Source organism: Vipera ursinii (genome assembly GCF_947247035.1).
Source record: "Vipera ursinii genome assembly, chromosome: 1".
In the NCBI taxonomy this organism is placed as follows: domain Eukaryota; kingdom Metazoa; phylum Chordata; class Lepidosauria; order Squamata; family Viperidae; genus Vipera; species Vipera ursinii.
Window position 1 is genome coordinate 17,167,510 of NC_139512.1, and position 25,352 is coordinate 17,192,861.

Below are 25,352 nucleotides of genomic sequence, written 5' to 3' on the forward strand. Positions count from 1 at the left end.
AGCTTGCAGGAGCAACCTTCGCCCTCATCTTACACCCGAGCTACAGATGTTGACCACTATTGCAAAGTGTTAAGAGAGCACTTATCTAGAGCAAGCGCCTTCAAACTTGGCCCTTTGATGACTTGTGGACTTCAACTCCCAGAATTCCTCAGCCAGACACGCGTGCCTGGCTGAGGAATTATGGGAGTTGAAGCCCACAAATCATCAAAGGGCCAAGTTTGAAGACCCCTGCTCTAGACGAATTCAGATCACCAGCACCAGATGGATTACACCCCAAAGTGTAATTACACCCCCAGGTCCCGAAGGGGCTGGCGGACATAATCTCTGCCCTGTTTCTGGGTCTCCAACTCCGATGGTCAGCCAGGAGTGGTGGGGAGGATGCAGGATTCCTGCAGTCTTCAGTGGGGAGTTCTGATCCGGAGGCCCAAGGCTACAGATGCGAGCAAAGGGTGCCCGGCTCCTGGGCCCCTAAGGCTCTTTCTCAAGGAAGGGGGGGAAGAGGACAGGTGGGGTCCCATCTATGGGTTACGGGGCTGTCTACCTGAGCCAGTTTTTCAACCTGGGCCCCTTTATGATGGGTGGACTTCGACTCCCAGAATTCCTGCTGGCTGGGGAATCCTGGGAGTTGAAGTAAGGCAAGATAGGATAAGATAACCTTTATTGTCATTTTTTTACTGTGGGCACAACGGCACACATCAAAAATGAAATTTAGTTGCCCATGACACATACCTAAACCTACTAAATACAAGGTATGTATAGACCCCTACATATACATAAGAAATAAATATTAAACCCTGTCCATCTTGAATCTATAACGGGAGGAGGAATCTTGAGAGTTCACAAGGTTAGCGCTCCATGGAAGTGCACCCATCTCAAACTTGGCCAGGTTGAGAAATACTAGCAGGACCTGTTTAAGCACGCCACTGTTCCTGAAGCCGTGGGGCGCTCTCCAGGGACACGAAAGCCCCCCCTCTCCTGTCCTGCCAGTTTTCTCCAAGCAGTTCAGAGGTAGACTGCTCCTGAACATGGGAGGCCCATTCTCAGCCCATAGTTCTGCCCCCCTGCTCAGCCTTTCATTGTAACCCCAGAGAGCCAGGAAGCCATCGGCTGGCTGAGGGGGGGGTTGGGCATCTGCCTCTGCAACTTTTGCTCTCTAGGGTGGGGTAGACTGCCCTTGACTCTGCAGCTTTTCCACACCTCCTGCAAGACCCACCTGGGCTTGGAGGAACTAAACTCAAGATGGCAGAGGGAGGTTCTTGATTACCAGCCACAGACGTGCATCTTCCAGAAAAGTGTGTGTGTGTGTGTGTGTGTGTGTGTGCAGCATTGTCATTATTTTAGGGCCTGACTTCCCTCTGTTTTGTTCTTACCTTTTCTTTTTTCCCCAACCTGAAGTTAATTTGCATATTCCTGGTGACTGTCTGGAAAATTCCTTCCAGGTTTTCCCAACAAGCTTTTTGGAAGTGGTTTGCCATTTCCTTCTCTGAGGTCACCCCGCGGGCTCCGTGTCCAAGACATAACTGGAATTTCCCACCTCCAGGTTTCTAACCACAACACCAAACTAGTCCTCTACAGCTTGCGTATCAATTAATATTCTTCCCTTTAACTCCAATATGCCCCGTTTTAGAATACAGAATCCTAAGGCTGGAAGGGGACCCTGGAGGTTTTCTATTCCAGCCCCCTCTCCAAGGTCAAACGGTTGCCCAGCCTATTTTTTTTTAAACCCTCCTCTGGCGGAGCACCCACAATTCCTGGAGACAAGCTATCCATCGATTAATTGCTCACTGTCAGGAAATTCCTTCTTATTTCTAAGTTGGGTCTCTCTTTAACATTCCTATCCATTACCTCTTTGTGCAGCCATGCTGGTTTCTTTTGAGAGCAGTTGTTCTTCTTCTTCATTGGAATTGTGCTGGACTGGGCTTTTATAATCTCACTTTTCAAAGTTTTCCAAGCTTTTTCTGGGTTGTTTCCCCCCAAGATCTACATCTTTTGTCTTAAAGTCCAAGATTCTAGTTTGACTTTTCCTCCTATTCCTTGTCCTTGTATAATGTTGAACCAATATTGCATGATCACTCTTCCCCCCTCCCCAAAGTTCCTCTGGTTTCAACGCCTTCTATCATTTCATCTCTGTTAGTGAGAATTAAATCCAATACGGCTAATCCCCTAGTTCCCTTCTCTACTATTTGGGAGACAAAGTTGTCTTCTAGGTTTGTCAGGAATCTGTTTGATCTTCCACTTGGTGCAGAGTTGTCTCCCAGTTGATGTCAGGGTAGTTAAAGTCCCCCATTACAATTGTGATGTGCTTCCTACATACCTTAGTTATCCGACTAGCAAAACTAGCATTGACAGTTCATCTATTACCTCTGTTTGTTTGGGTGGACTATAACATAAACCTATGGCAATATCATCCCCCCCCCCCATTTATATTGACCCAAATGCATTTAAGACAGTTTTCATTATTGTTCTACTCCGTTGCTGTAGAGATGCAGTTATTTCTTATATATAGTGCAACTCCACCTCCTCTTTCCGTAATAGCCATAATATCATATCTGTCCTCACATATTTAGATTTCAGGTTCAAGTATGTTTGTTCCTCATACTTTGTGCATTGGTGTATAGGCATCGGAGTCCATTGTAACTAACCCTGTGTTTGCTTTCTACAGATTTGTGCCTGCGTTCCCCGACTTCCTTACCTCCTGTTTGAGTAGTGCACACAGTGAGGCACGCACTATGAAAAGCTGATTTTTCTTGACAGCAAAGTTGACATTCTTAACCCCACAAACATCAAAGTCAGAAGTGCTGATAACACTATTAGTTTTTGATTGCTGGGGCAGAAATGTTCTGTATCAATTAACTCTCTGGCCCTGTTATTCCGTTTAAATGCTTCTCCGGGAAACCCCCTGAATTTAATGCCGAGGAACTCAGTCCGTTTCTGTGATGGACGCAAACCATCTCTTTCACGCAGCTTTTTGTCAGACCAGCTGCAAACATCAGGACCGACAGCCCTAACCTTCCGCTTCACGCCACTCTTTTAGCCACCCGTTGCCCTCTTCCTTTGGGCTCCTCCTACCCAGGAAAATGCCAAACTTCAAAGAAACTTTATTCTGCTTCAGCCACTGTGGTTTCTTAGCTTGCCTACAGATCCCAGGGGCGGGGATGTTTGGACTGCTCGCCGCAGGTGTGGAGCAGTCCAGCCTGGGAACCCAGGTCACCGGAGGAGCCTTGGCTGGGAATGGAAGAGTTTTCCCATAACAAAAGTCTGACACTTAATTGGGGAACATGAGCTGCGTTGTCAAGGGGGAAGGGAGGTAGCTGGCTGGGGAATTCTGGGACTTGAAGTCCACAAGTTTTAAAGTTGCCAAGGTTGGGCACCCCTTGCTTTAGGGTTTAAGATGCATTCTGCATTTCAAGAACCCACCACCACCTCCACCATCAGAAAGATTTCTGGGTGTCCTCTGGGTAGACGTAGGGATCATAAGTTGGCTTTCTGCCAGGAGCATTTGGGGGGGGCTGGGAGGCAGGCTGAGAGGGGTGCCGGAGGGTTGATTTGTATCCCTCCCGGGATCTGGGCCATATTTTGTTTATTTATTACCTGCTGCCTGCCCCACCCGATCAATGGACTCTGGGCCGCTTTCCATACCCCGAAGCCACAAAGGAACATTGAAGGATTCTAATAGATTAAAAGTAGCAGAAGCAGCAGCATTAAAAGAGAAGGAAGGAAGGAAGGAAGGAAGGAAGGAAGGAAGGAAGGAAGGAAGGAGAGAGAGAGAGAGAGAGAAAGGCCTAAAGCGCAGCCAGCCTGCCAGCCTGGGAAGGCCTGATGCTCAAAAGCAGTTGGCAGAGCTTTGCTGCTTCTGAGGATGGCGAGTCTGGGCAGAGCTGGCAAGGAGCCAGGTGGGGCCTGAAGAGACCCAGCCTCCATCTTGCTGGGTGTCAGCCCCCTCCTGCTCCTCCCCCCTCCCCCACATGCAATCATCTGTAAGTGGGGAGGGGCAGCCGGGGGTCCTGCTGGGTCCCCTTCACCTAGCGAGGCCATCTTTCCCACTACTGACTGAACCCTGGGGCACCCCCCACAGGAGGTCGGCTGCTCTCCCCCCCCTCCCCCGATATCCAACAAGGGGCAGAGCAGGAGACCCAGACAGGTCTGGTGGTGAGGGCAACAGAGGAGATGAGGAGGTCGAGAGAGCAGCGTTGCCCATCCAGGCCCTAGGAAGGTGGAGCCGTCCAGTCCAGTTCTGCGCCTGAAAGGCCTCGGGATGAGCCAGTCGGTCTGCTGATGTCAGAATAACAGAAGGGACCTCGGGCGTCTTCTAGTCCAGCCCCCTACTCCAACAGGAGACCTAGGCTATGCCATTCCAGACAAATGGCTGTCCAGTCTCTTCTTAAAATCCTCCACTGTTGGAGCACCCACAACTTCTGGAGGGAACCCGTCCCGCTGATTGATATATTGCCACAGTTAGCAAATCCCTTCTGAGTTCCAGGTTGCTTCTCTCCTTGATGAGTTTCCATCCACTGCTTCTTGTCCTTCCTTCGGGGGCTTTGGAGAATGGGTCTTCTCTGGGGCAGCCCCTCAAGAATCGGAAGACTGCTACCATGTCAGAGTTCAGGAAGTACCAAGAGGCACCGACAGAGGGCTCTAGCGTCCAGCTTCACTGCAGGACTCTGGTGTGTACACACACGCGCGCGCGCGCCCGCCAAGGCAAGTGAGATCTGAATGAAGGGCTGCTTCCTGCGCTCAGCCCCCCCCCCACTCCTCAGAGCCCTGGGAGGGAGTGACCGATTGCAGGCAAAGGAGGGGGCTCTCTCCCGGGGGGGGGCTACTCTAAACTTGAAGCACAGGTTTGCTTCTTGATGCTTGCCTTATCCTGGGGCTTCCAGCCTGGCTCAACGCCAGCTTGGCATCACTTTCCCAGCCCCTGCCGGACATCGGACTTTTGTCCTCCCACGGAACCAGGGCACACACACCCCCGCCCGGGACCCTCTCCCCCAGGAATTGCTACCAGATATTAATTTGTGCGTCGCAGACAGGAGTAGAGTAGAATAGAATAGAACTGGATCCAGAGAGGATTATTTCGGCTATGTGCATATCTTAATTGAATTGCATATCTTAATTAAGATACAAATTGCCTGTCTTAAATTGAACCAGCATCGCGGCAAGATGGGAAACTTCGTTCTGCCTCTGCTGCGTTTGGAGACGGCAGCGCCGGATGCGCCCAGAAGGTGGCGCTATTGTCACTTGCAAGACCCCTGAAGCCCAGTAGCCGCTTTCCAGCAGATCTGACTGAATTTTTTATTGTGTCGCACATATAAATGTTCATCTGTGGTTGTATTTATAGCCATTTTGGGTGGGGTTAGGACAGTGGTGGGACTCAAATAGGTGAACAACCGGTTCTCTGCTGCTTCCAGAAGTCCATTCTGGGCCTGGGCAACAAAAAATTAGCTACCGGTTCTGCTGAAGTGGTGCGAACCGGCTGAATCCCACCACTGGGGTAGGATGTTTATTACGTTTTCCATATTTGTCATCTTTTATACTATTGCTGTGCACCACCCAGAGTCACCTTTTGGCGAGATCTAACTATTTATTTATTTGAAACATTTATGCAGACGCCCATCTTCAGACAATGCTGTGTGGCTGCCAATAAAAGCAGGTCTTTAGGGCCTAATGGGAGGCTGGAAAAGTGGGGGCCTGCCAAACGTATCAGGGGGGCCGAGGGGCTGCCCCAGGAAAGGGCCCTTCCCAACTCCCATCAGATGGCAACTCTTGGGGGGGAGACCCAGGAGCATGCCCACCTTCTCTGCTCTGGTAGGATGGGTTAGGGTCTCCTTGGGGTCCCAGGCCCTGGGCCAGGTAGGGCTTTGAATGACTCACCTGTGCTAGCTGAACCAGCTCCCATTTTCCTTCCCGCTGCGATTCCAGGTCCACTAATAGCCTGACTGTCAAGTGGATTTTGCTCATCTGGAGACTACACAGTCCTGGTCTTGTTGGTTTTTCGTAAGGCCTTGGAGAACACCTGGCCGGGTGCCCAGGACCCTGAGGTGTTCAGGATCCAATTCCTGGCTATCTCCACATTTATAGGTTATATTCTCTCTGGGCTGCTACTTAACTTTCTCTTGCAATTTTGTTTTTAATTGATGTCACGGCAGCCTAGAGTCACCTGCTTTGAGAGGAGCAGCCTTGCAACATGCGTAAGAAACAGACAAAATCAAAATGTCTTCCTCCTTTTGTCAGCCTGGTTGGCCAACACAAACCTCGCAAGGGCCTGGCAGCTAAACCGTGGACTTCAGCTCCTGACCTCTGCTGGCTCAGGAATTCTGGAAGTCGTAAAGTCATAAATTTGCCCTAGTTGTCCCCCCCCTCCTCCTCCCCCCCCCTCTGCGCTCAGTGGCTCTTATTGCTCGGGGCAAGGCGGAGCACAGAAGCCTTTGGCCTCTCCGTCTCTTTTCCGTCTCCTTCTGAAGCTTTCCCCAGCGAGTGCAACAGAGGCTTCCCTGTGACTGGAGTGGGTGCCACGTGGGCTGTCCAGATGTCTGCAGAGTTCCTTCGGATCGGACCTGCCCGGGTCTCAGGGGCCAGCTTCCGCGATGCCCAGCCCTTCCCCGGATGGAGACCAGAGGGAGCCCCGGAATGTCAACAGAGGGATCCGGGCCCAGGGTGGCACCTTTCCCGTCTGCCCCTCTGCCCTCCTTCCAGGATGCAGGGTGCCACCCTCCGGGGCCAGTGGGACATTTGCGTCACTGCTGCTCTCCCAGAAACGCAGGGCGACACTTCTCCTTTCATTGGCCCGTTTGTTAAATTTCGGTGCCGCCTCCAAAGCTGGAAAGTTCATAAAATAAATACCGTGCAATGGAAAAGTACATAAGAGTAAAGTCATAAAAGAGTCAATAAAAGCAGACAAAAGAATCAGCCATGTTGATCTCTGGCTATCTGAAGGGAGGCTTCGGTGCCAGGGAGGGCGTTGGGGAGCTGGGGGACCCCCACGAGGTCACAGGGGGCCTCGGGGTCCAGGGAGCCGTGGCCCACAGGGCCCACCTGCTGCTGCTCCCGCCCCAGGCCCTTCGCTTTGCCCAGCACCGCAAAGGGCAACCAGGAAGCAGCTGGTTCAGCTGCTCACCTTTTTCACAGCCCCGGGAACTGGGCAAAGGGCGAGAGGGACTCCGTGCAAACCTGGGAAACGTCCAGCCCAGCCCGGTAGCTCCGATACCTGGCAGGCCTGCCGGGAAGCAGCACAGGTGTGTCTTGCAAAGGGCGTTGATCCCCAAGGCAGGCAGCTGCCTGGCCGGTTCACCTGCGCCCTGACCTCAGTCCGAAGGTTTTGCAGCTGGCCAGACGCCAAAGGCATGGCGGCTGCTTTCAACCTCCCTTTGCACACAGGACACAGTTTTAATAACTTTCTAGGCATTTTTATTCTTTCATCAGTCCCCAAAAGAGGGGAGGGCACCCTCTGGGAAGGGGGTTCCCTGCTTCAGGGTCAAGGGGCTCCCTGCACTGGGGCAGAAACCCGGCAACGCAGCACCAGGCCCCGGCCGGGCTCCGGGGTGGGGGCCACGCACAGCACCGCCCAGGAGGACCCCTGCCCAGGATGGCCCACGCCTCGCCCTTCTGGCCACGAAGGCAAAGGCTGCAGAGATGCCCTTTCCAACGGGGGGGGGGGGGCGGGGGGGAATCAGCAAAGACCCTGCAGCTGTGAGTCAGCCTTTCTGGGTCAAAAGGGGGTGGGGGTCCAGAAGGACTGCCCAACACCTCACCGCAGAAGGCAAGAGAGCCAGGGAGGGAGAGCAGAGGGAAATAGGGGTGGGGGGAGGCTCTATGGGGCAGAGGAAGTGTCCCTGCAGCTGGGGGGGGGCTGAGCCTGCCTGAGGCACTTTGATCCCATCCTCCCACAGGGATGGCACCCACCAGGGATGGCACCCCCCCCCCCCGTCCCCACAGCTCCTCTTGGCCTTTCCTGACAGCTCAAGTGCCTTTGCTTGTTCTCCAAAGGGGGGGGGCTCACCTGAGCTGCCCCCCAGGCAGAAAGGCAAGCAGGGGAAGCACATTCTGGAAGCTGAGAGATTGGAGAGGGGAGATGAGGAGAAAGCCCCCAGCTGGGTCTGGTCGCCCGCCCAGAGGGGCATTGTGGGCTGCCCCCTTTCCCATCTGAATGTGAAGGGGGGAGGGCTTGCCTTACACCTGAGTAGAACCAGCTGGGACAGAACCTCAGCCTCCCTCAGGAAGAAGCTGAGCCGGGCTATAATTCCCTTCGGGGACAGGGGTGAACTAGGCGCCACAATCATCGCATGCCAGTCTGGCTTGGGGGGGGCATGATGCTCCCAGCCGTTTGCAGCTTGGATGCTTTGAGAGGGGCAGTAGCAGACGTTCATGCCCCCCCAAGAAACACCGGCCTTGACTCATGACCTTCCCCATAGCTCGTCCAGTCCAGCGTCCAGCGAGGGAGCCCGTCCATCGCTCCAGAAACTTCCTGGGGGGGAACCTTGTGAGCTGCGCAAAATAGAGTCGGGGAACAGGAACCAGCCAGCCTCCACGGATCCCGTGCCCAGCGAGCACCAAGCCAGGGCTGCCCAATTCCTGAGACATCCCCAGCCCCAGGTTTCATGCCAGCTTGACGCCAGTGCTCGCAAAGCCTCTGTTGCATTTTGCAGGGACGGGGGCATGTGGGGCAGACCCCTTGTCCAAACACCCAGGGGGGAGATTTCTTCCAAAGGGCCCCCAGAGCAGGAGTGACAGCCGGCCGTGGTTTTGGTCCTCCCAGGCCAGGGCAGCCCCCGTCCCCGGCAGGCAGAGCTGCCCGTCGTCACAAACTCTGGTAAACCTCCGCCTTCTTCCCGCAGACCAGGTCCGGCTGGTGAATGGCCTCCCACATCACCAGCATCTCGTAGGGCACGAAGCGGTGCACCAGCAGCAGCTCCCTGTAGTAGCAGGGGTCGAAGGACTCCAGCTTGGAGGAGGGCACCCTCACGCCCACCGTCCGGATGCCCATGTGGGAGGCGGGCGCCAGCCCCGCCCGCTCCAGGCACATGCCCAGGTAGACGTCATCGATGGGGAAGAGCTGGATGCCCAGCGACTGCCGGTAGATGGCGTGGCAGGTGTAGCCGGACATCAGCAGGCCCCCTCCCCCGCAGTAGGGCGGGTAGGAGTTGGAGGCGGTGACCTGCTCCGGCACGTAGTACTTGCTCCACTTCTCCCGGACGGGGCCCACGTTAGTGATGAGTTGCCCCACAAAAAGGTGCTGGTCGCCCGCACCGGGCACCCCCAGCAGGTACTGGACCATGTTGTCAGTGTTGACGAAGACGTCATCGTCCCCGTTCAAGACGAAGCGGACGGCCGGGCAGCGGCTCTCCAGCCAGGCGTAGAAGAGGAGCTGCTTGAGGGTCAGGTTGAAGAAGCTGTCCACAAAGCCCCACTGCAGGACGTCGTGGTGCTCGGCGTGCTCCAGCTGCAGCAGCCGGTTGAGCTTGCGCGCCTCCCGGGCGTCAGCCGCCACTCCGCAGAGGAAGATGCGCCGGATCTGGACACCGGCGAAGGTCCGCTCCTGCCCCCAGGTCTTGCGGATGATCTCACGGCGCTCGTAGTTGGCCGGGGAGGACTTGATGGCCAGCAGGAGGAAGACCTGGTGAGAGGCCTCGGGGGGGCCACACTTCTCGGGCAGGTCGAGCAGCAGCGGGAAGGCCCTGCAATGGCGGAAGCGCAGGAAGTCCTTGATGTGGTTCGGCAGGCCATCAAAGCCGGGGATGTTGGCCACGGAGGCGTTCTCCCGGCACTCGGGGAGGGGCTCTGGCGCACTGGGGCTGGGGGAGACTGTGGGGGGCTGCGGGGTCTCCGTCACCTCAGGGACGGGGCTGCTCCTGTGTGACTGGAGGAGGAACAGCAGGCAGGTGAAGCCGACCACGCTGAGGATGACAGCTTCCACCTTGGAGCACCAACGCCGGGACATGGTGACCTTGGAAAGAAGAAAGCAGGTTGAACTCACCGCCGGGCGCGTTGCGTCACCCGGCTGTGAGTCGCAGATTGCAGGGCACGGTCGGGAGAGGAAAAGTATCCAGAAAAGCTCACAAATATGCAATTAAGATGTCATTAAACTGCTAGCACACTGAATTATCACTGCCTTAACAAACAGGAGACAACACAAAAACGTAGGGAAGCTGACAGGTTTTCCCCACCCAGAGATAGATTTTTATTGTGCCGAGAAAGAAACGCCGCCACACCCAAAGCGTCTCCCAGGAGTGCCTCGCCCTCACGGGGGGGGGGAGGGGCAGCAGCCGCAGCCCCAGAGAGGAGGGGGGCAGGAGAGGCACCCGCACTTCCCCCACCTTCCAGGGGCTCCTGCTGGACGGCGCAAGCCACAGCGCAAGCCGGGGGTCCCTGCAGCCGTTGCGCCCTTGGCTCTTCCCAGATTTTGTGGCAAGGAGCCAGGGCAGAACCGGCCACAGGGCTGCAGGGGGGTTGGCCGGCTGGGGCTCCCCCCTGCCTCCGGGGGATGGGAGTGACTTTTGGGGAGCTAGAGGGGCGCAGAGGGGGGAGAGCAGATGGGGGGAAGAGGGAAGAGCAAGAGGGCAGCCAGTCCTTAAAAAAGTAATACTCTGGGTTGGACTAGAGGACCTCTGAGGTCCCGTCCCAGCTGGTGGAAGTCTTTTTAAGGCACTCAAATCCCCTGGAAAAAACCTCACATCCATCTCAGGCTTAGGGAACAAAAAACATACAGGTAGTCCTCACGTTACAACAATTCGTTTAGCAACGGTCCAACATTACCACAGCATTGGAAAAAGTGACTTACCACTGGTCCTCGTATTTATGACCATCAAAGCATCCCCCCCATCACATGAACAAAATTTGGGCATTTGGCACCAGCCAATGTTTAGCATCCCGGGGTCCTGTCTCTGTGGGCACGCCAGACCTATGGAACCGCTTGCCGGTTGAGCTCCGGATCGCCCCCGACCTTCGCTCCTTCCGACGCGATCTAAAAACCTATCTATTTGAACAATCCAGCCTGGTCTGATGGGTTTGGGGGTTTGGGTTTGGGTTTTAGCATAGTTTTAATTACTGTATTATATTGGGCATATTTAATTTTTTTAACTTTTGTATTTTGTATTTCGATATTTATTGCCCTGTACACCGCTCTGAGTCCTTCGGGAGAAGGGCGGTATAAAAATTTAATAAATAAATAAATAAATAATTTGCGACCTTCCCAGCCAGCTTCTAAGGACCGCGTGATTCACTTCAGAGCTGCAGTGATCTGCTTAACAAATCAAGGCAACAACAACAAAAAAGATCACAATCACCCACATCCCACCTAACCGCCCTGCTCAGCAACGGAGATTCTTAACTTGAGGGTTGCCTGTTATAGCAAAGTATCTTGATGGCTGGTTTGTTACAAGGAGCACTGCGGCTCTTTTTAACTCTTTTTTTTTCCTGGGGGGGGGGAAGGTGTCTCCATCTCAAGACCCCCAAGGTCCCCTCCAGCTCTGTTCTGTAATTCTATTCTATTCTATTCTATTCTATTCTATTCTATTCTATTCTATTCTATTCTATTCTATTCTATTCTATTCTATTCTATTCTATTCTATTCTATTCTATTCTATTCCATTCTATTCTATATTCTATTCTATTCTGTTCTGTTCTGTTCTGTTCTTTTCTGTTCTATTCTATTCTATTCTATTCTATTCCATTCCATTCCATTCCATTCCCAATTCTAATTCTAATTCTAATTCTAATTCTAATTCTAATGCTAATTCTATTCTTGTTGTTGTTAGCTGCGAAGTCGTGTCCGACCCATCGTGACCCCATGGACAATGTTCCTCCAGGCCTTCCTGTCCTCTGCCATCTTCTGGAGTCCATATAAGCTCACGCCTCCTGCTTCAGTGACTCCATCCAGCCACCTCATTCTCTGTCGTCCCCTTATTCTCTTGCCATCCACCTTTCCCAGCATGAGGCTCTTCTCCAGTGAGTCCTTCCTTCTCATTAGGTGGCCAAAGGATCTGAGTTTTAGCTTCAGGATCTGGCCTTCTAAAGAGCAGTCAGGGTGGATCTCCTCTAGGACTGACCGGTTGGATCGCCTTGCGGTCCAAGGGACTCGCAGGAGTCTTCTCCAGCACCAGAGTTCAAAGGCCTCCATTCTTTGGCGCTCGGCCTTTCTTATGGTCCAACTATCACTGCCATACATTGCAACTGGGAAGACCATAGCCTTGACTATACGCACTTTTGTTCTATTCTATTCTACTCATTGCATTATTCTATTCTATTCTATTCTATTCTATTCTATTCTATTCTATTCTATTCTATTCTATTCTATTCTATTCTACTCTACTCTGTTCTGTTCTATTCTATTTCTAATTCCAAATTCTATTCTATTCTATTCTCTCCTATCCTCTAATATATTACATTACATTATATTCTTTCATTGTTCTATCCTATTCTACTCTGTTCTCCACTCAAAAGGAAAAGGCTGCCAATTAGACTCAAAATAGGGCTGGAAGAAATCTTGGAGATCTTCTAGCCTAGCCCCCTTCACAAGCAGAGGCCTAATCAGACGCTGCTAAGCCCCCCCCCCCAGCCAAACCGTAAAGGCCGAAAGAGACTTGAACGGGAGACGCTGCAATCCTGCCGGAGTCATTTTGCAATAACTCAGATAACTGGGACTCTATTGCCAATTAGCTCAGGTAATTAGATTGGGCTGTATCCAAATCGCAAATGGAGCCCATAATCCCCATCTGGACCTGAGCGGCTTTTGGGGGGAAAGTCGGAGGTGCCAAATATCGGGAAAGTGCACAACAGCCCCCCCAACGCCCCCCACCCCCACCCTCTCCTGCTGAGAAGGAAGGTCCAGCTAGCGTGCACATTTCTGCTTGTTTATGTAGTCCTCAGATTACAACAGCTTGTATAGTGACCGTTTGAAATTACAAGGCCCCTGAAAAAAGTGACTTAGGCAGGACCGTTTTCCACACTTGCGACTGCTGCAGCACCTCCCCCCCACACGGTCAGGTGATCAAAATTCAGGCACTTGGAAACTGACTCACATTTATGACGGTTGCCGCATCCCGGGGTCACCTAATCCCCTTTTGCGATTTCTCACAAGCAAAGTCAATGGGGAAGCCGGCTTCACGTAACCACCGTGTGGTTAACTTAACAGCTGCGGTGATTTGCTTAACAACTGTGGTGACAAAGGTTATAAAACGGGGCAAAACTCACTTAACGACATGTCACGTAACAACAGAAACGTTGGGCCCGATTGTGGTGCTAAGTCACGGACTATCTGTATACATGTGTAAACATATACATGCATACCTAAATACATGTGCACACACACATTTAATTTAATTTAATTTAATAACATTTATATACCGCCCTTCTCCCTGAGGACTCAAGGCGGTTCACAGGGCAGAATAAAATAGCAAATACAAACATTAAAAAAGATTAAACAATTGCCCTAGTTAAAAACAATGGAAATACAGCGCTAAAAACCCCAAGAAAAATTAAAAGACCAAAGATAAAACAACCCCAGCAATCCCCATCAGGCTAGGCCAGCTTGTACAAACAGAAATGTCTTAAGATCGCGACGAAAGGAGCGAAGATCGGGCGCCATCCGGAGCTCTACCGGTAGCTGATTCCACAGTTCCGGAGCGCCCACAGAGAAGGCTCTCCCCCTGGGGGCCACCAATCGACATTCTCTGATCGGTGGCACCCTGAGGAGGCCCTCTCTGTGGGAACGCACAGGGCGCAGGGAGCTTGATGCCGGCAGCAGATGTTCCCTAAGGTACTCCGGCCCCATGCCATGGAGTGCTTTGAACACCGTTACCAGTACCTTGAATCTCACCCGGAAGACAACTGGCAACCAATGCAGCTCACGGAGCAGAGGTGTAACGTGGGAGTATCGGGAGACTCCCAACACCACTCTCGCGGCTGCATTCTGTACCAGTTGGAGCTTCCGGGTGGTCCTCAAGGGCAGCCCCATGTAGAGAGCGTTGCAGTAGTCCAGACGAGAGGACACGAGCGCATGAGTGACCGTGCATAGATCATCCCGGCTAAGATAGGGCCGCAACTGACGCACCAGGCGAACCTGTGCGAAGGCCCCCCTAGTCACAGCTCCTATATGGTCTTCCAAGGTGAGCCGTGAATCTAGGAGGACCCCCAAGTTGCGAGCCCTATCTACGGGGGGTAATAGTTCACCCCCCATAGCCAGAGGTGGAATGTCCGAATAAACCCTGGATGAAGGTATGCAAAGCCACTCAGTCTTGTCGGGGTTGAGCTGGAGTCTGTTCCTCCCCATCCAGACCCGAACCGCCTCCAGGCAACGGGACATCACGTTGAGGGCATCACTGGGGTGGTTTGGGGTCGAAAAGAAAAGTTGGGTATCATCAGCATACTGATGATACCCAACTCCAAAGCCACGAATGATCTCACCCAGCGGCTTCATGTAGATGTTGAACAGGAGAGGCGAGAGGACCGACCCCTGAGGAACTCCACAAATGAGAGACCTCGCGGTCGACCTCTGCCCCCCTGCCAACACCGACTGCGAACGTCCCAAGAGATAGGAGGAGAACCACTGTAAAACTGTGCCTCCCACTCCCAGTCCCCTGAGACGCCGCAGCAAGATACCATGGTCGATGGTATCGAAAGCCGCCGAGAGGTCTAATAGGACTAGGACAGAGGAATGCCCCCTGTCCCGAGCCCTCCAGAGATCATTCACCAGCGCGACCAATGCCGTCTCCGTGCTGTGCCCGGGCCTGAAACCCGATTGGTACGGGTCTAGATAATCCGCTTCATCCAGGACCAGAGGGAGCTGATGCGCCACCACACTCTCAACAACCTTCGCAAGAAAGCGAAGGTTGGAGACAGGACGAAAGTTGTTCAATACAGCCGGGTCCAGGGCAGGCTTCTTGAGGAGAGGCCTCACCACCGCCTCTTTCAAGACGGCGGGGAAGATACCCTCACTCAAAGAAGCCGATATAACTGCCTGGAACCAGCTGCGTGTCCTCTCCCGGGCTGCATAGACCAGCCAGGAAGGGCACGGGTCCAGTACACATGTGGTGGTGCTCAGCCTCCCCATGATCCTGTCCACTTCCTCCGGAGTCACAGAATCAAACTCCTCCCAGGGGATATCGACAAGACCACCCGTGTCCTGATCGTCAGACTCTGCCCAGTCAGAGTCCAGACCGGTCCGAATCCGAGCGATTTTGTCCGACAGATGTTGGTTAAACTCCTCGGCACGTCCCTGCAAGGGATCCTCTCTCACCTCCTGATTTAGGAGGGAGCGAGTCACCCTAAACAGGGCAGCCGGGCGATTATCTGCGGACGCAATAAGGGTGGCGAAGTGGTTGGACCTCGCCTCCCTAATTGCAGCGAGATAAGACCTAATATAGGCTCTTAGGCGCATAGTATAGTTCTATACAGAGTAACATAAGCTGTGAGTTGAAAAGAAAAATAAAGGCATCCAGAGGGGAGGGCGGGGGGGGGATCCAGAGGCCAGACTGGGGAGGAAAGAGCCTCCGGGGACGAAGTGGCCATCCTCGCAGGGGGGGAAGGCGGAGCAGCCGAAGGGCAGCAGCCTCGGCAATAAAAGATGCAGGGCCAAGCGGGGCTTTTGGGGGGGGGTTGGCCAGACAGGTGGCCAGGGACCCCAGCGGGAGGGAGGAGGCAGGGATGTTCCCCCCCCGCCCAGCCTCTCTCTGCTCCCACCCACCATGAGAGGGACCCCGCAGCGGAGCAGGAGGCCAGGATCCCGGGCAGGAGGGCAGCTGGAGGGGCAGGAGGGTGCCAGGGAGGGCTCTGGGTGGGGGGCTCTGAAGAGAAGGAAGAGAACAGCCCCCCCCGCCCTCCTTGCCTGTCAAAGAGGCTCAGAGCAACCCGGGGAAGGAAAGGGGCAGCAGCAGGGAAAGGGGGAAGGCCAGGGAATTGGAGAGCAGATGCAACCCACAAGTGTGTGTGTGTGTGTGTGTGTGTGTGTGTGTGTGTGCAGGCGCATTCCCCCCCCCCTTGCAGGGCATCTGAGATTCTCAGGGACGTGGCAGCATCGCCAGGCGAGGCAGCGTCAAGAGCGCTCCATCTCTGGCGTGGTGCCCTGAGGTCATCCCGGCAGATGCCACGGTGGGTCTGTGTGTCACCAGATACCTGTGGACACGGACACACACACCCACCCACGCACGGCTGAAAGCCCCACCCTGAGTTTCCAAGCCCTGAGCCAAGGGCTCCTCCGAGCGGCATAATTGCAGTGGCCGAGCCGGTCTGGCCAGGGAGGCCGGTGGGCACCGGAGGCCGGGAAACTTTCCACCTGCTGGCTGTGAATCTTCCCCCCCCCCCCCCCCCGGCCGGAGTTTCCTGGTTGGTCCAAGGGCAGCCATGCGGAAGGCAAGCACACACACAGACCCCTCCCTCCCTCCCTGCCTGGCCTGGGGGCATGAGACAGAGGCAGCCAGTCCTCTACTAACAACCCCTTTCCGTTGCTAAGTGAGACATTTGTTAAGTGAGTCTTGCCCAATTTTACGACCTTTCTTGCCGCAGTTATTAAGTGAATCGCTCCACTTGTTAAATTAGTAAGCTGGTTGTGAAGTGAGGAGAGGCTGATGGGCTACATAGTCCAGGGGCCCCGCCTGGCAGGGCCCGGCTTCTCCTCTGTGTTTTCTTCGTATTTTAAAGCCAAACTGCCAATTTCTTGGGGGGGGGGGAGCCAGAAAGAGGACAAAGAGAGTGGGGGAGGTGTTAACCTCTTTGGGATTCTGTGACACACACACACACACACACACACACACACAGAGCCATCGAGGTTGCAGGTTCCACCTGAACATTTTTCAAAAATAAAAGCGAGGGCCAAAATGGGCTCCCTTGGCCCGATGTGCTGAAGCCGAGCCCTTGTGAGGGTGGGCTCCCTGGCCTCAGGAGGCCCCTGTGCCTCCAGCATTCTGGTGGGCCGAAGGGGGCCTCCATCCTCCGGGTCTCCAAGCCTCACTGTTGTAGCAACTGCCAGCCAGAGCCTCTGGGGGATTCCCTGCTGTGTTCCTGCCTCCTTCACACCCTCCAACTCCCCAGCTGCCACTCAGCCCTTGTGCCCCCCCCTGTAAAAAGCAACAGCCCCTCTGCAGCTGGGAGAGACCCAAGGAAGGGGGGGTAGGAAGCCCCCCTCTCCGGCCCCCAAAGCTCTCCGACCCTTTGCAGCTGATCTCCAAGACCTTTGGGGGTGTCTGAAGGTCAGGGGCCCTGCAGGCAGATCCAGGAAGGGGGGGGGATATCTTGGAATTGCAAAGATCTGCTTCCTGCTGAAGGGGGGGGGGACTGATGCAAAGCAGGCCTGTTCCTGTGGCAGCAGGGAGAGAACCTGTTCTGCACGGGTCCCTCGGGATTTGTGTTTCCCCTGGAGATAAAAGGCAGGCTTTGTCTCACTTACTTCTCCAAAACAAACAGCTTTACAACCACTTCACAACTTCTTCAAAGGAGGAGTCACCCTCTGTGTGTGTGTGTGTCTGTGTGCTGAGGAACCCAGGTCTCCATTGCGGGGGTGGGGAAGGGGGGGGCTGGGACCTCTCTCCCAAAGGAAGCAACTTCTAAAGCAGGGGTGTCCAACTATGGCAATTCTGGGAGCTGAAGTCCACAAGTCCTAAAGTTGCCAAAGTTGGACACACACACACACACACACAAACCGTTCTAAAGCACAGAAACACCCCCTTCCTTCCTGTCTTTTGCATCTCTCTGCCCCCCCCTTTGGTGGAATGGGGGGGCTGAATCTGGAGCAGGGGAGCATTAACGCCTGTCTGCAAAGCCCCTCCTGGTGCCAAGGCCAAGGCGGTGGCACGACGGGCAGCTTGCCCATCTGGCTGCACTCAGTGGCCACAAAACAAACACAGCGGTCAAAGAGAGCTTGGCCTAAAGCTATTTACTTTGTGTGCTGCGGAAGGGAGTCAAAGTGTGCAACTCCACACACACACACACACACGCACACAACCTCTATTGTCAACCTTTAAATTAGCTTTTGAATGCAAAGATTCAAATGGAAGGCCAGCCAAGAAAGCCACTTCCTAGCTGCAGAAATTTGCACATTTACTTTTAAAAACACTCCTGTATTTAAAGAGAGGAGCCGAAGGGGAAGCTGGTCAGCAGCGCCCAGGGACAGGGGAGTTCTCCTCGGCCATTTTGCTAGGCTGTCCCCCCCCCTTTCTGCTGCCAGAGGTGGGCAATGCCCCCCCCCGCAAGTGCCGATGGCTGCAGGGACCCTCATCCTTGGGGCTGAGAGGGGACCCTGCCTTACGGCAGCAGAGAGGGGGGGCGCAGAAACTGGGGAGGTTGCCGAACACAGACGGGGGGGGGGCAGCCCCACCGAGCCTCTTTTCCCAGCAGAAGAGATGTGAAACAGTGCAGAAGAGCGGAAACCTGATTGCCACAGGAAGTGGTGCAAATGGCCAAATCCAGCCAGCCTTCCTTAGTAAGACTGATAATAATACGCACGATAACTTTTTCCTCTGGAACAAAACCCCATCTGGGCCTTTAAATTGTTCTATTTTCCTACAGAACAAAATCAAAGCAACCCGAGGAGCTTCTCGTTATTCGTCAGCCGCTTGAAAGGAGCTAAACTCCAAGGTTCAAAGGGCAGATGAGGCACTAATCCAGGCTGCCTTCTACCCAATTTACAGAAAAACTGACCAACAGGATTACCTACTCCTTGATTCCACATCTTAGCAGGCAGGCTGTGGCCCTGGCTATTCCCGCCTGGCCCCAGCGCCGGAGTTGGGGGGGGGTTCCTTCCTGGCAAGGCGACCCGTCTCCCTTCCCATCTGGGGGCAGCCCGACCCTCCCAAAGGCTGGGTTTCAAATAAAGCAGCCTGGCCAGGAATGGGGGGGGGATGAAGGAGTCCTGGGGAAGCCAATAAAATCGGTCTCCCTAATGAGAGCCTGACCAGTTTTTCAGTCCACACGCCAGTTGGGTAACTCTGGGTCAGTCCCTCTCTCAGACCGTCCCACCTCACAGGGTTGTTGTTGCGGGGAAAATAGGAGGGCGAAAGAGTGGTGCACGTTTGCCCCCTCGGGTTATTTGCAAAAATAATAAAGCCGGGATGCAAACAAACCAACGCTCGGCGCTCAGAAGTCACCACCGCCACAATCTCCTCCCGCAGGGCTGAGCGCCTTGGGGGGCATCGCGGGCCGCCCCCTCCCGCCGCCCCCCGCGGAAGCGCGGTTCGGCCAGCCACGGCCCCCTCCCCTCCGGCCAGCCGCGCGTCCGCCCTTCCGCCCAGGGGCTCCGCGCCCGCAGCCAGCCCGGGTGGCTCAAGGCCCGAGGGGGCTTCCGCGGCTGCTCCGAGCGCGGGACAAGGGCCGCCCGGAGAGGGCCGCCGCCCCGGCCGGAAGGCCGCCCGGGGAAGCGCGCCCGGGGACGCGGGGCCCCTCGGAAGGCGCGGCCGGGGATGATGGGGCCAGAGGGGCGCCTTACCCGCCGGCGCCGCAGCTGCTCCGCGCCCGCCCGGCTCGCACCTGGCAGGCAGGCAGGCAGGCAGGCGGGGCGGGGCCCGGGCGCTCGCAGCTTCCCGCCCCCAGCGCGGCGCAGGGCTTGGCGGGGAGCCGGGCGGGCCGGGGGCTTCCGGGCGGGCCGGGCCGGGCGGGGGGGAGCCACGGGCGGCCCTTCTCGGCTCTCCCGGGGGCCTCGGACCGGGCGGGGCGGCGGCGGCTTGGACGGCTCAGGTGGCCCCGCGGCCCCGAGTCACTCCGCGCCCCCGCCCGCCCGCCCGCCCGCCCGCCCGCCCTGTCCTGCCGGGCCTCCCGTCGAAGATGCTCTCCTGCTCCCGGGAGGCTCCCTGGCTGTGCCCCCCCCAGAATCCAGAGGGGGGCCAAGCAGGAGCCCCGAAGGTGCAGCCTCTGCCCGGCTCCCCCCTCCCCCCCTGCAGTGCAAGCCCAAAAAGGAGCGGGGGGGGGCGGGAGAAAGCAGCCTGCCTCGACGACTCTTGTTCCCCCCCCTCCTCCATGCCCTTCCACGTGCTCAGCGGCCTGTTGCCCCCCACCGGTCACCATTTAGTCACCCCCGTTGTGTCTCTGGGCTTGGGGTTGGCTTGGTGTGATGCAACACCTGATGGTGGTTAACCTCACCTGCATTTCTGTCCTCCTCGGCCGAGGGAGGGAGGGAGGGAGGACACCCGGCGTGAGCTTGGACGGGGAGGGCGGCCGAGTGCCAGGGCCAGGAAAGGAAGAGCCGGGCTGCCTCCAGAAGTGCAGAAGAGTCTTTAAAGCGTCCCCCAAATATTTGAGGGGACAGAGATGGCCGCTGAAACCTCGCCTGGTCCAGAAGACGACAAGCAGCCTGCAGGGTGGACTTTGCAAGCGCTGGGGTGGGGGTACCCACAAATCACGGGGGACTACTAAGCAGGCATGAATTCGGGGTGTGGTGCTCTGTGCCCATGAAAAATAAAAGTTGGCAAAGGATGTGGGCGTTCCTGGGCTTTGGATAAAAGGCTTGCTAGATTGTGTCCATCCTAGGGTTGGAAGGGACCCAGGAGGGCTTCTAGTCCAACCCCTGCCGGACGGACGGAGGTTCCCCTGGACTTCAGCAGTGGGTCGGCTGACGGGCCTCCCTTGACAGGCACAGGTTCTCCTGCTTGAGCAGGGGGCTGGACTAGAAGACCTCCAAGGTCCCTTCCAGGTCTATTCTATTCTAGGGCAGACAGGTCTCTCTGTCTGTTCACCCTGAAAGGTCAGGAAATGGGTCTTGGCCTGGGAATACTGACAAAAGCTCCCCCTGCTCTGGATTTAGCCTTTGGCCTTTGCCAAACTCAAACCCAAACTCACCTGCGTGGGGATCCAACCTCCACCTTGGTGCCAGGAAGGGAGGTCGGACCGATCCAGATACTGGAAATCCAGGGAAGGACCGGAGATTCTGTGAAAGGAGAGGCTGCCAAGGGGGGGGGGGAACGGTGTGGGTGTGGGTGTGGCAGGAAGGTGAAGGCAGAAGGGAAGTGTGAGAGGGAGGGGCTGCCCCCTTTCAGAAAGAAAGGGGAAACGGGAGAACTGCCTGCTTGGCACCGATAGCGGGCATCGCTCCAGTTTGGGCACAGCAGTCCAGCCTGAAAGTGGAGTGGAAGGAAGTGGGGCCAGGCCCAACGCTGAAGGACCTTGAAGGGATGGGAAGGGGGGGAGAGTCACACGTGTGCCAATAGCTGAAAAGGCTCGGCCTTTGTCACTCCAGAAGGCAGGGCCAGATCCGGGAGGCGAAAAGCACAAGGAAGGGGAAGTAATAATGTGTCAGCTGTCAGCCTGGGGAACAGGCTGCCACATGATGTGGCCTCCATCCCCAGAGGTTGGAGGGCCATCCGTTAGAGGAACCCGAGTGGAGCTTGCACCGAGCATAGGCTAAACTAGATGACCTCTAAGATTCCCTCCCGTGAGCTTAAATGGACTCCAGAAGATGGTAGAGGACAGGAAGGCCTGGAGGAATGTTGTCCATAGGGTCGCGATGGGTCGGACACGACTTCGCAGCTAACAACAACAAAGATTCCCTCCAACTCTATTAACCAGGGGGCTGCAACCAAGTAGGAAACGCTAACACTGCTGGCAGCCTGTTTCATCCCGGGCAGGAATGCAGCTCTCAGCCGTGGCCCAGACCCTTCTCCTCACCCCATCTTAAACGGGGGTCTCAACTCCCTGGGTGGGCTGCGTAGAGGAGAGAAGCAACCTGGAATTAAGGAGAAACTTCCTAACAGCCAGGAAAATGAAACAGTGGAACAAATTCTCCTTGGAAGTTGTGGGTGCTTCATAACTGGAGGCTTTCAAGAAGAGACTGGACAGCCATTTGTCTGAAAAGGGCATAGACTCTCCTGCTCGAGCAGGGAATTGGACTAGATGACCTCTAAGGTCCCTTCCAACTCTCTTAGACTGTTATAGAACCCAAAGGGAAGAACAAAAGACTCATTTTCGCAACTGCACGGCCAGATTCACCGGGGCGAGGAGGGTGAAGCGCGTTCCTGTTTGCGCTTGATACTGCCAGCCTTGCTTTGGGGGCAGGCGCCCCCCCCCCTTCATGAGGGTCTAGCTTCCTCCCCGGTGGCTGATCTGGGGCTCTTTCTGGCTGATCTGGTTCACTCCGGGATCTGTCCTCGGCTGTTTGTCCCTTTGGGTCTCTGTTTGGCTATCTGTTGACAGTCGGAGGCCAAACTTCCGGGAGGTAAGGTTAAGGTAAAGGTCGTTTCCGACTCTAGGGGCCGGTGCTCATCTCCGTTTCAAAGCCGAAGAGCCAGCGAGGACGTCTCCGTGGTCATGTGGCCGGCATGACTGGACGCCAAAGGTGCACGGAACGCTGTTACCTTCCCACCGGAGTGGTCCCTATTTTTCTACTTGCATTTTTACGTGCTTTCGAACTGCTAGGTTGGCAGAAGCTGGGACGAGCAACAGGCGCTCACTCTGCTACGCGGCACTCGGGTTTCGACCCGCCAAACTGCCGACCTTCTGATCAACAAGCTCAGCGTCTTAACCCACTGAGCCACTGTGTCCCTTAAACTTCTGGGAATTCAATACCAATTCTGACATTCCTGCATCGAAAGTTTAGTACCTTGCCAGGTGGAACCAAGGCTGAGGGCAGCTGTGTTTAGTGGTTAGATACCACTTTAAGTGTTGTGAGATCCCAGCTGGGTCGGTCACCAGGACCAGAGGTGCTGGTGATGACCTATAAAGCCCTAAATGGCATGGGTCCGGATTATTTACGGGAGCACCTGCTGCCGGCGTCAACTTCCCATCGCCCCGTGCGCTCCCACAGAGAAGGTTTCCTCAGGGTGCCGTCGGTCAGGGAGTGCTGGCTGGCGGCCCCCAGGGGGAGAGCGTTCTCTGTGGGCGCGCCTGCCCTCTGGAATCAGCTGCCTGTGGAGCTCCGGATGGCTCCCGACCTTCGCTCTTTTCGCCGTGACCTGAAAACCTGGTTATTCGAGCTTGCCAGCCTGGACTGAGGGATTGGGGTTTTAAATTTCATAATTTAATTTATTTTGTTGGGGCTAAATTTAATTTAATTTATTTTTAACTTTTGTATGTTATATTTTAATTGCCCTGTACACCGCCCTGAGTCCCTCGGGAGAAGGTCGGTATATAAATCTAATAAATAAATAAATAAATAATTCTTCCGAGCGGTTGGGTCCTGGTAAGAGTCCGAAAGCTCGGAGAACTGAGTTTCTGGTGCCAGGGACTGACCCGGATTGGATCCTGCAACAGGTGGATTCCATTCCACTTAAGGTGTTTCCGCCAGGTTTCCTGGCTCCGGGCTGGGGGTGGCCTGTCTGTCTCCCACCTGCCTGCCCCTCGTGGCGGCTCTGGCTGGTGCCTCTCTGGCTTGGGGAGGGGGTCTCTTCCAGTGTGCAGGAGGGGGCTTCTGACGGGCTGCTGTACGACAACCAATGCCTCTTCCTGTTGGCAGCACTGCACCTTTCTAAGGCTTTGGGGAACTGAATCCGCCTAGGATTAGCTCTCCACAGCTTCGTTTCTGAAGCCTTCCGCTGACTTTTTGCCTTTATTTAGACACCTTGGGAGTTTTTTTTTCTTTTTTGGAAGCTGTTAGCACCTGCCGTCCTTAATTCAGAAAAAGAGCAATTCGTGAGAAAGGAAATGCACGCAATTCAGATTCAAGAGCAGACGAAGAGGACTGACCGCACTCCTTTCCTTAACCTCCACCCTTGGAGTGAGGCTATCCTTCCTTTTCTTCGGACCCCACCCCCTTCCCGCTTCTGCTCCCCCGCCCAGGAGATCACTTCCAAGGGCTCCCTGGAAGGGCCAGGGGCCTCTTCAAATGGAATAAGAGCTGGGAGGGACCTTGGAGGTCTTCTAGTCCAACCCCGTTCAAGCAGGAGACCCTATACCAGTGGTCCCCAACCTTTTGGGCACCAGGGACCGGTTCCGTGGAGAGAGGTTTTCCCATGGACTGGAGAGAGCGTGGGTGGGTCTGCTGCCTGCATCCCACAGATGGGGCTCTGCTTGTTTGCGCAGGCCGGTTGCTGGCGTGCTGCGGCCCCGTACCAGTCCACGGAGCGGGGGTTGGGGACCCCTGCCCTACACCCTTTCAGGCAAATGGTTGTCCTGTCTCTTAAAAAGCCTCCAGTAACGGAGCACCCACAACCTCTGGTGACAAGCTGTTCCGTTGGTTAATTGTCCTCAGTGTTAGGAAGTTTCTCCTTAGTTCCAGGCTGCTTCTCTCCTTGGTCGGTTTCCATCTGTTGTTTCCTTGTCCGGCCTGCAACTTTGGAGCATAGCTTGACTCCCTCTTCTTTGGGGCAGCCCCTCAAATATTGGAAGATTGCTGTCATGTCTCCCCCCCCCAGTCCTGGACATATACAATTCCAGCAACCGTTCTTTGTATGTTTTAGCCCCCAGCCCTTGTCGCTCTTCTCTGCACTCTTCCCAGAGTCTCAGCATCTTTCTTACATCATGGCGACCAAAACTGGATGCGGTAATTCCACGTGTGGTCTCACCCACAGCTTTGTAAAGTGGTACAAAGTCTTCAGCTGCTCTCTGCTAGGTGCCGGGCTGGATCTAAGTGTGGCTGGTGCTGCCACTCGGCTCGGGATTGACGAGGCAGCGTCTGGTGTCCCCCCCCCCCGCCCATCCTTATCAGAGCTACACAAAGTCTTCTTCCCTTTCTATGAAAAACAACTTCTCGGTCTAAAAAAGGACACGTCTGTTTACGAAAGCAATTAAGGAAAGAAGAGCCACAGTTAAAGGAGATCCATACCTGCATTGTTTGAATTTCTTCCTACTTCCAGCTCCGAGGTCTCCGTGCCACCTGGGGTGGGTGACTGGCACTGCCCTCGGTTGGTCTCTGGGCCCCAACCTCTTCCTCCACCTACCCCCGCCCATCCACAGCCCCGGTTGGGCAATTTCCTCTTTATCTTCCACAGGCCTGTTGACTTTAAGTCTCGCCCTTTGCCAGGCAGGCTAATTTACGAGGCAAGCCACGCCAAAAGCAAAGCCTGCAGAAGCGGCTTCTTCAGCCTGAGTGTGCTGTAAAATCTCCTTGTCAAGCCCGACGGGATGTGGGCCGGTTACCGCTGAAGCATGAAGGCCCAATGGCCATTTTGTGCTGCTCCGATTCACGGAGTCGCCGTCAAAACACTGGAGGCTGGGGGGGGGGGGAGGGGGGGGGAGGGGCTCTTCTTAAAAACTGCCCACCCATGAAGTACACCCACGTCACATTAAACCACTCTTTGTTTTCTAAATGTACGCCACCTTCCATAAAAGCACAGGTACTCCTCGACTTATGACAACTGGGAACAGAATTTCCGTTGCTAAGTGAATCATGCAGTCGTTAAGCCAATCCCCGTGGACCTTGCCTGTTGGAAGCGGACTGGGGAGCTCCCGAGGGGCGAGCGGGTGGCCCTGGTAAAGTACAGGCCGGTTGCCAAGTGCCCAGACTTGGA

At 55.2% G+C, this 25,352-nt stretch overlaps 1 protein-coding gene across 2 annotated transcripts; it reads right to left on the minus strand.

Annotated features, from left to right (window-relative positions):
- Positions 1 to 6,884: 6,884 nt before the first annotated feature.
- Positions 6,885 to 24,733, minus strand: B3GNT3 (UDP-GlcNAc:betaGal beta-1,3-N-acetylglucosaminyltransferase 3). Of its 2 annotated transcripts, none has more exons than XM_083349773.1 (2): positions 24,668 to 24,733; positions 6,885 to 9,937 (listed from the first exon to the last, which is right to left on the minus strand). In XM_083349773.1, exons 1-2 carry the CDS (start codon positions 24,671 to 24,673, stop codon positions 8,792 to 8,794), a joined length of 1,152 nt encoding a protein of 383 aa, XP_083205899.1. In that variant the 5' UTR covers positions 24,674 to 24,733; the 3' UTR covers positions 6,885 to 8,791. The 2 variants fall into 2 exon arrangements, with proteins under 2 accessions (XP_083205899.1, XP_083205900.1); XM_083349774.1 differs by lacking the exon at positions 24,668 to 24,733 and adding an exon at positions 19,406 to 19,438.
- Between the last annotated feature and the right edge of the window lie 619 nt (positions 24,734 to 25,352).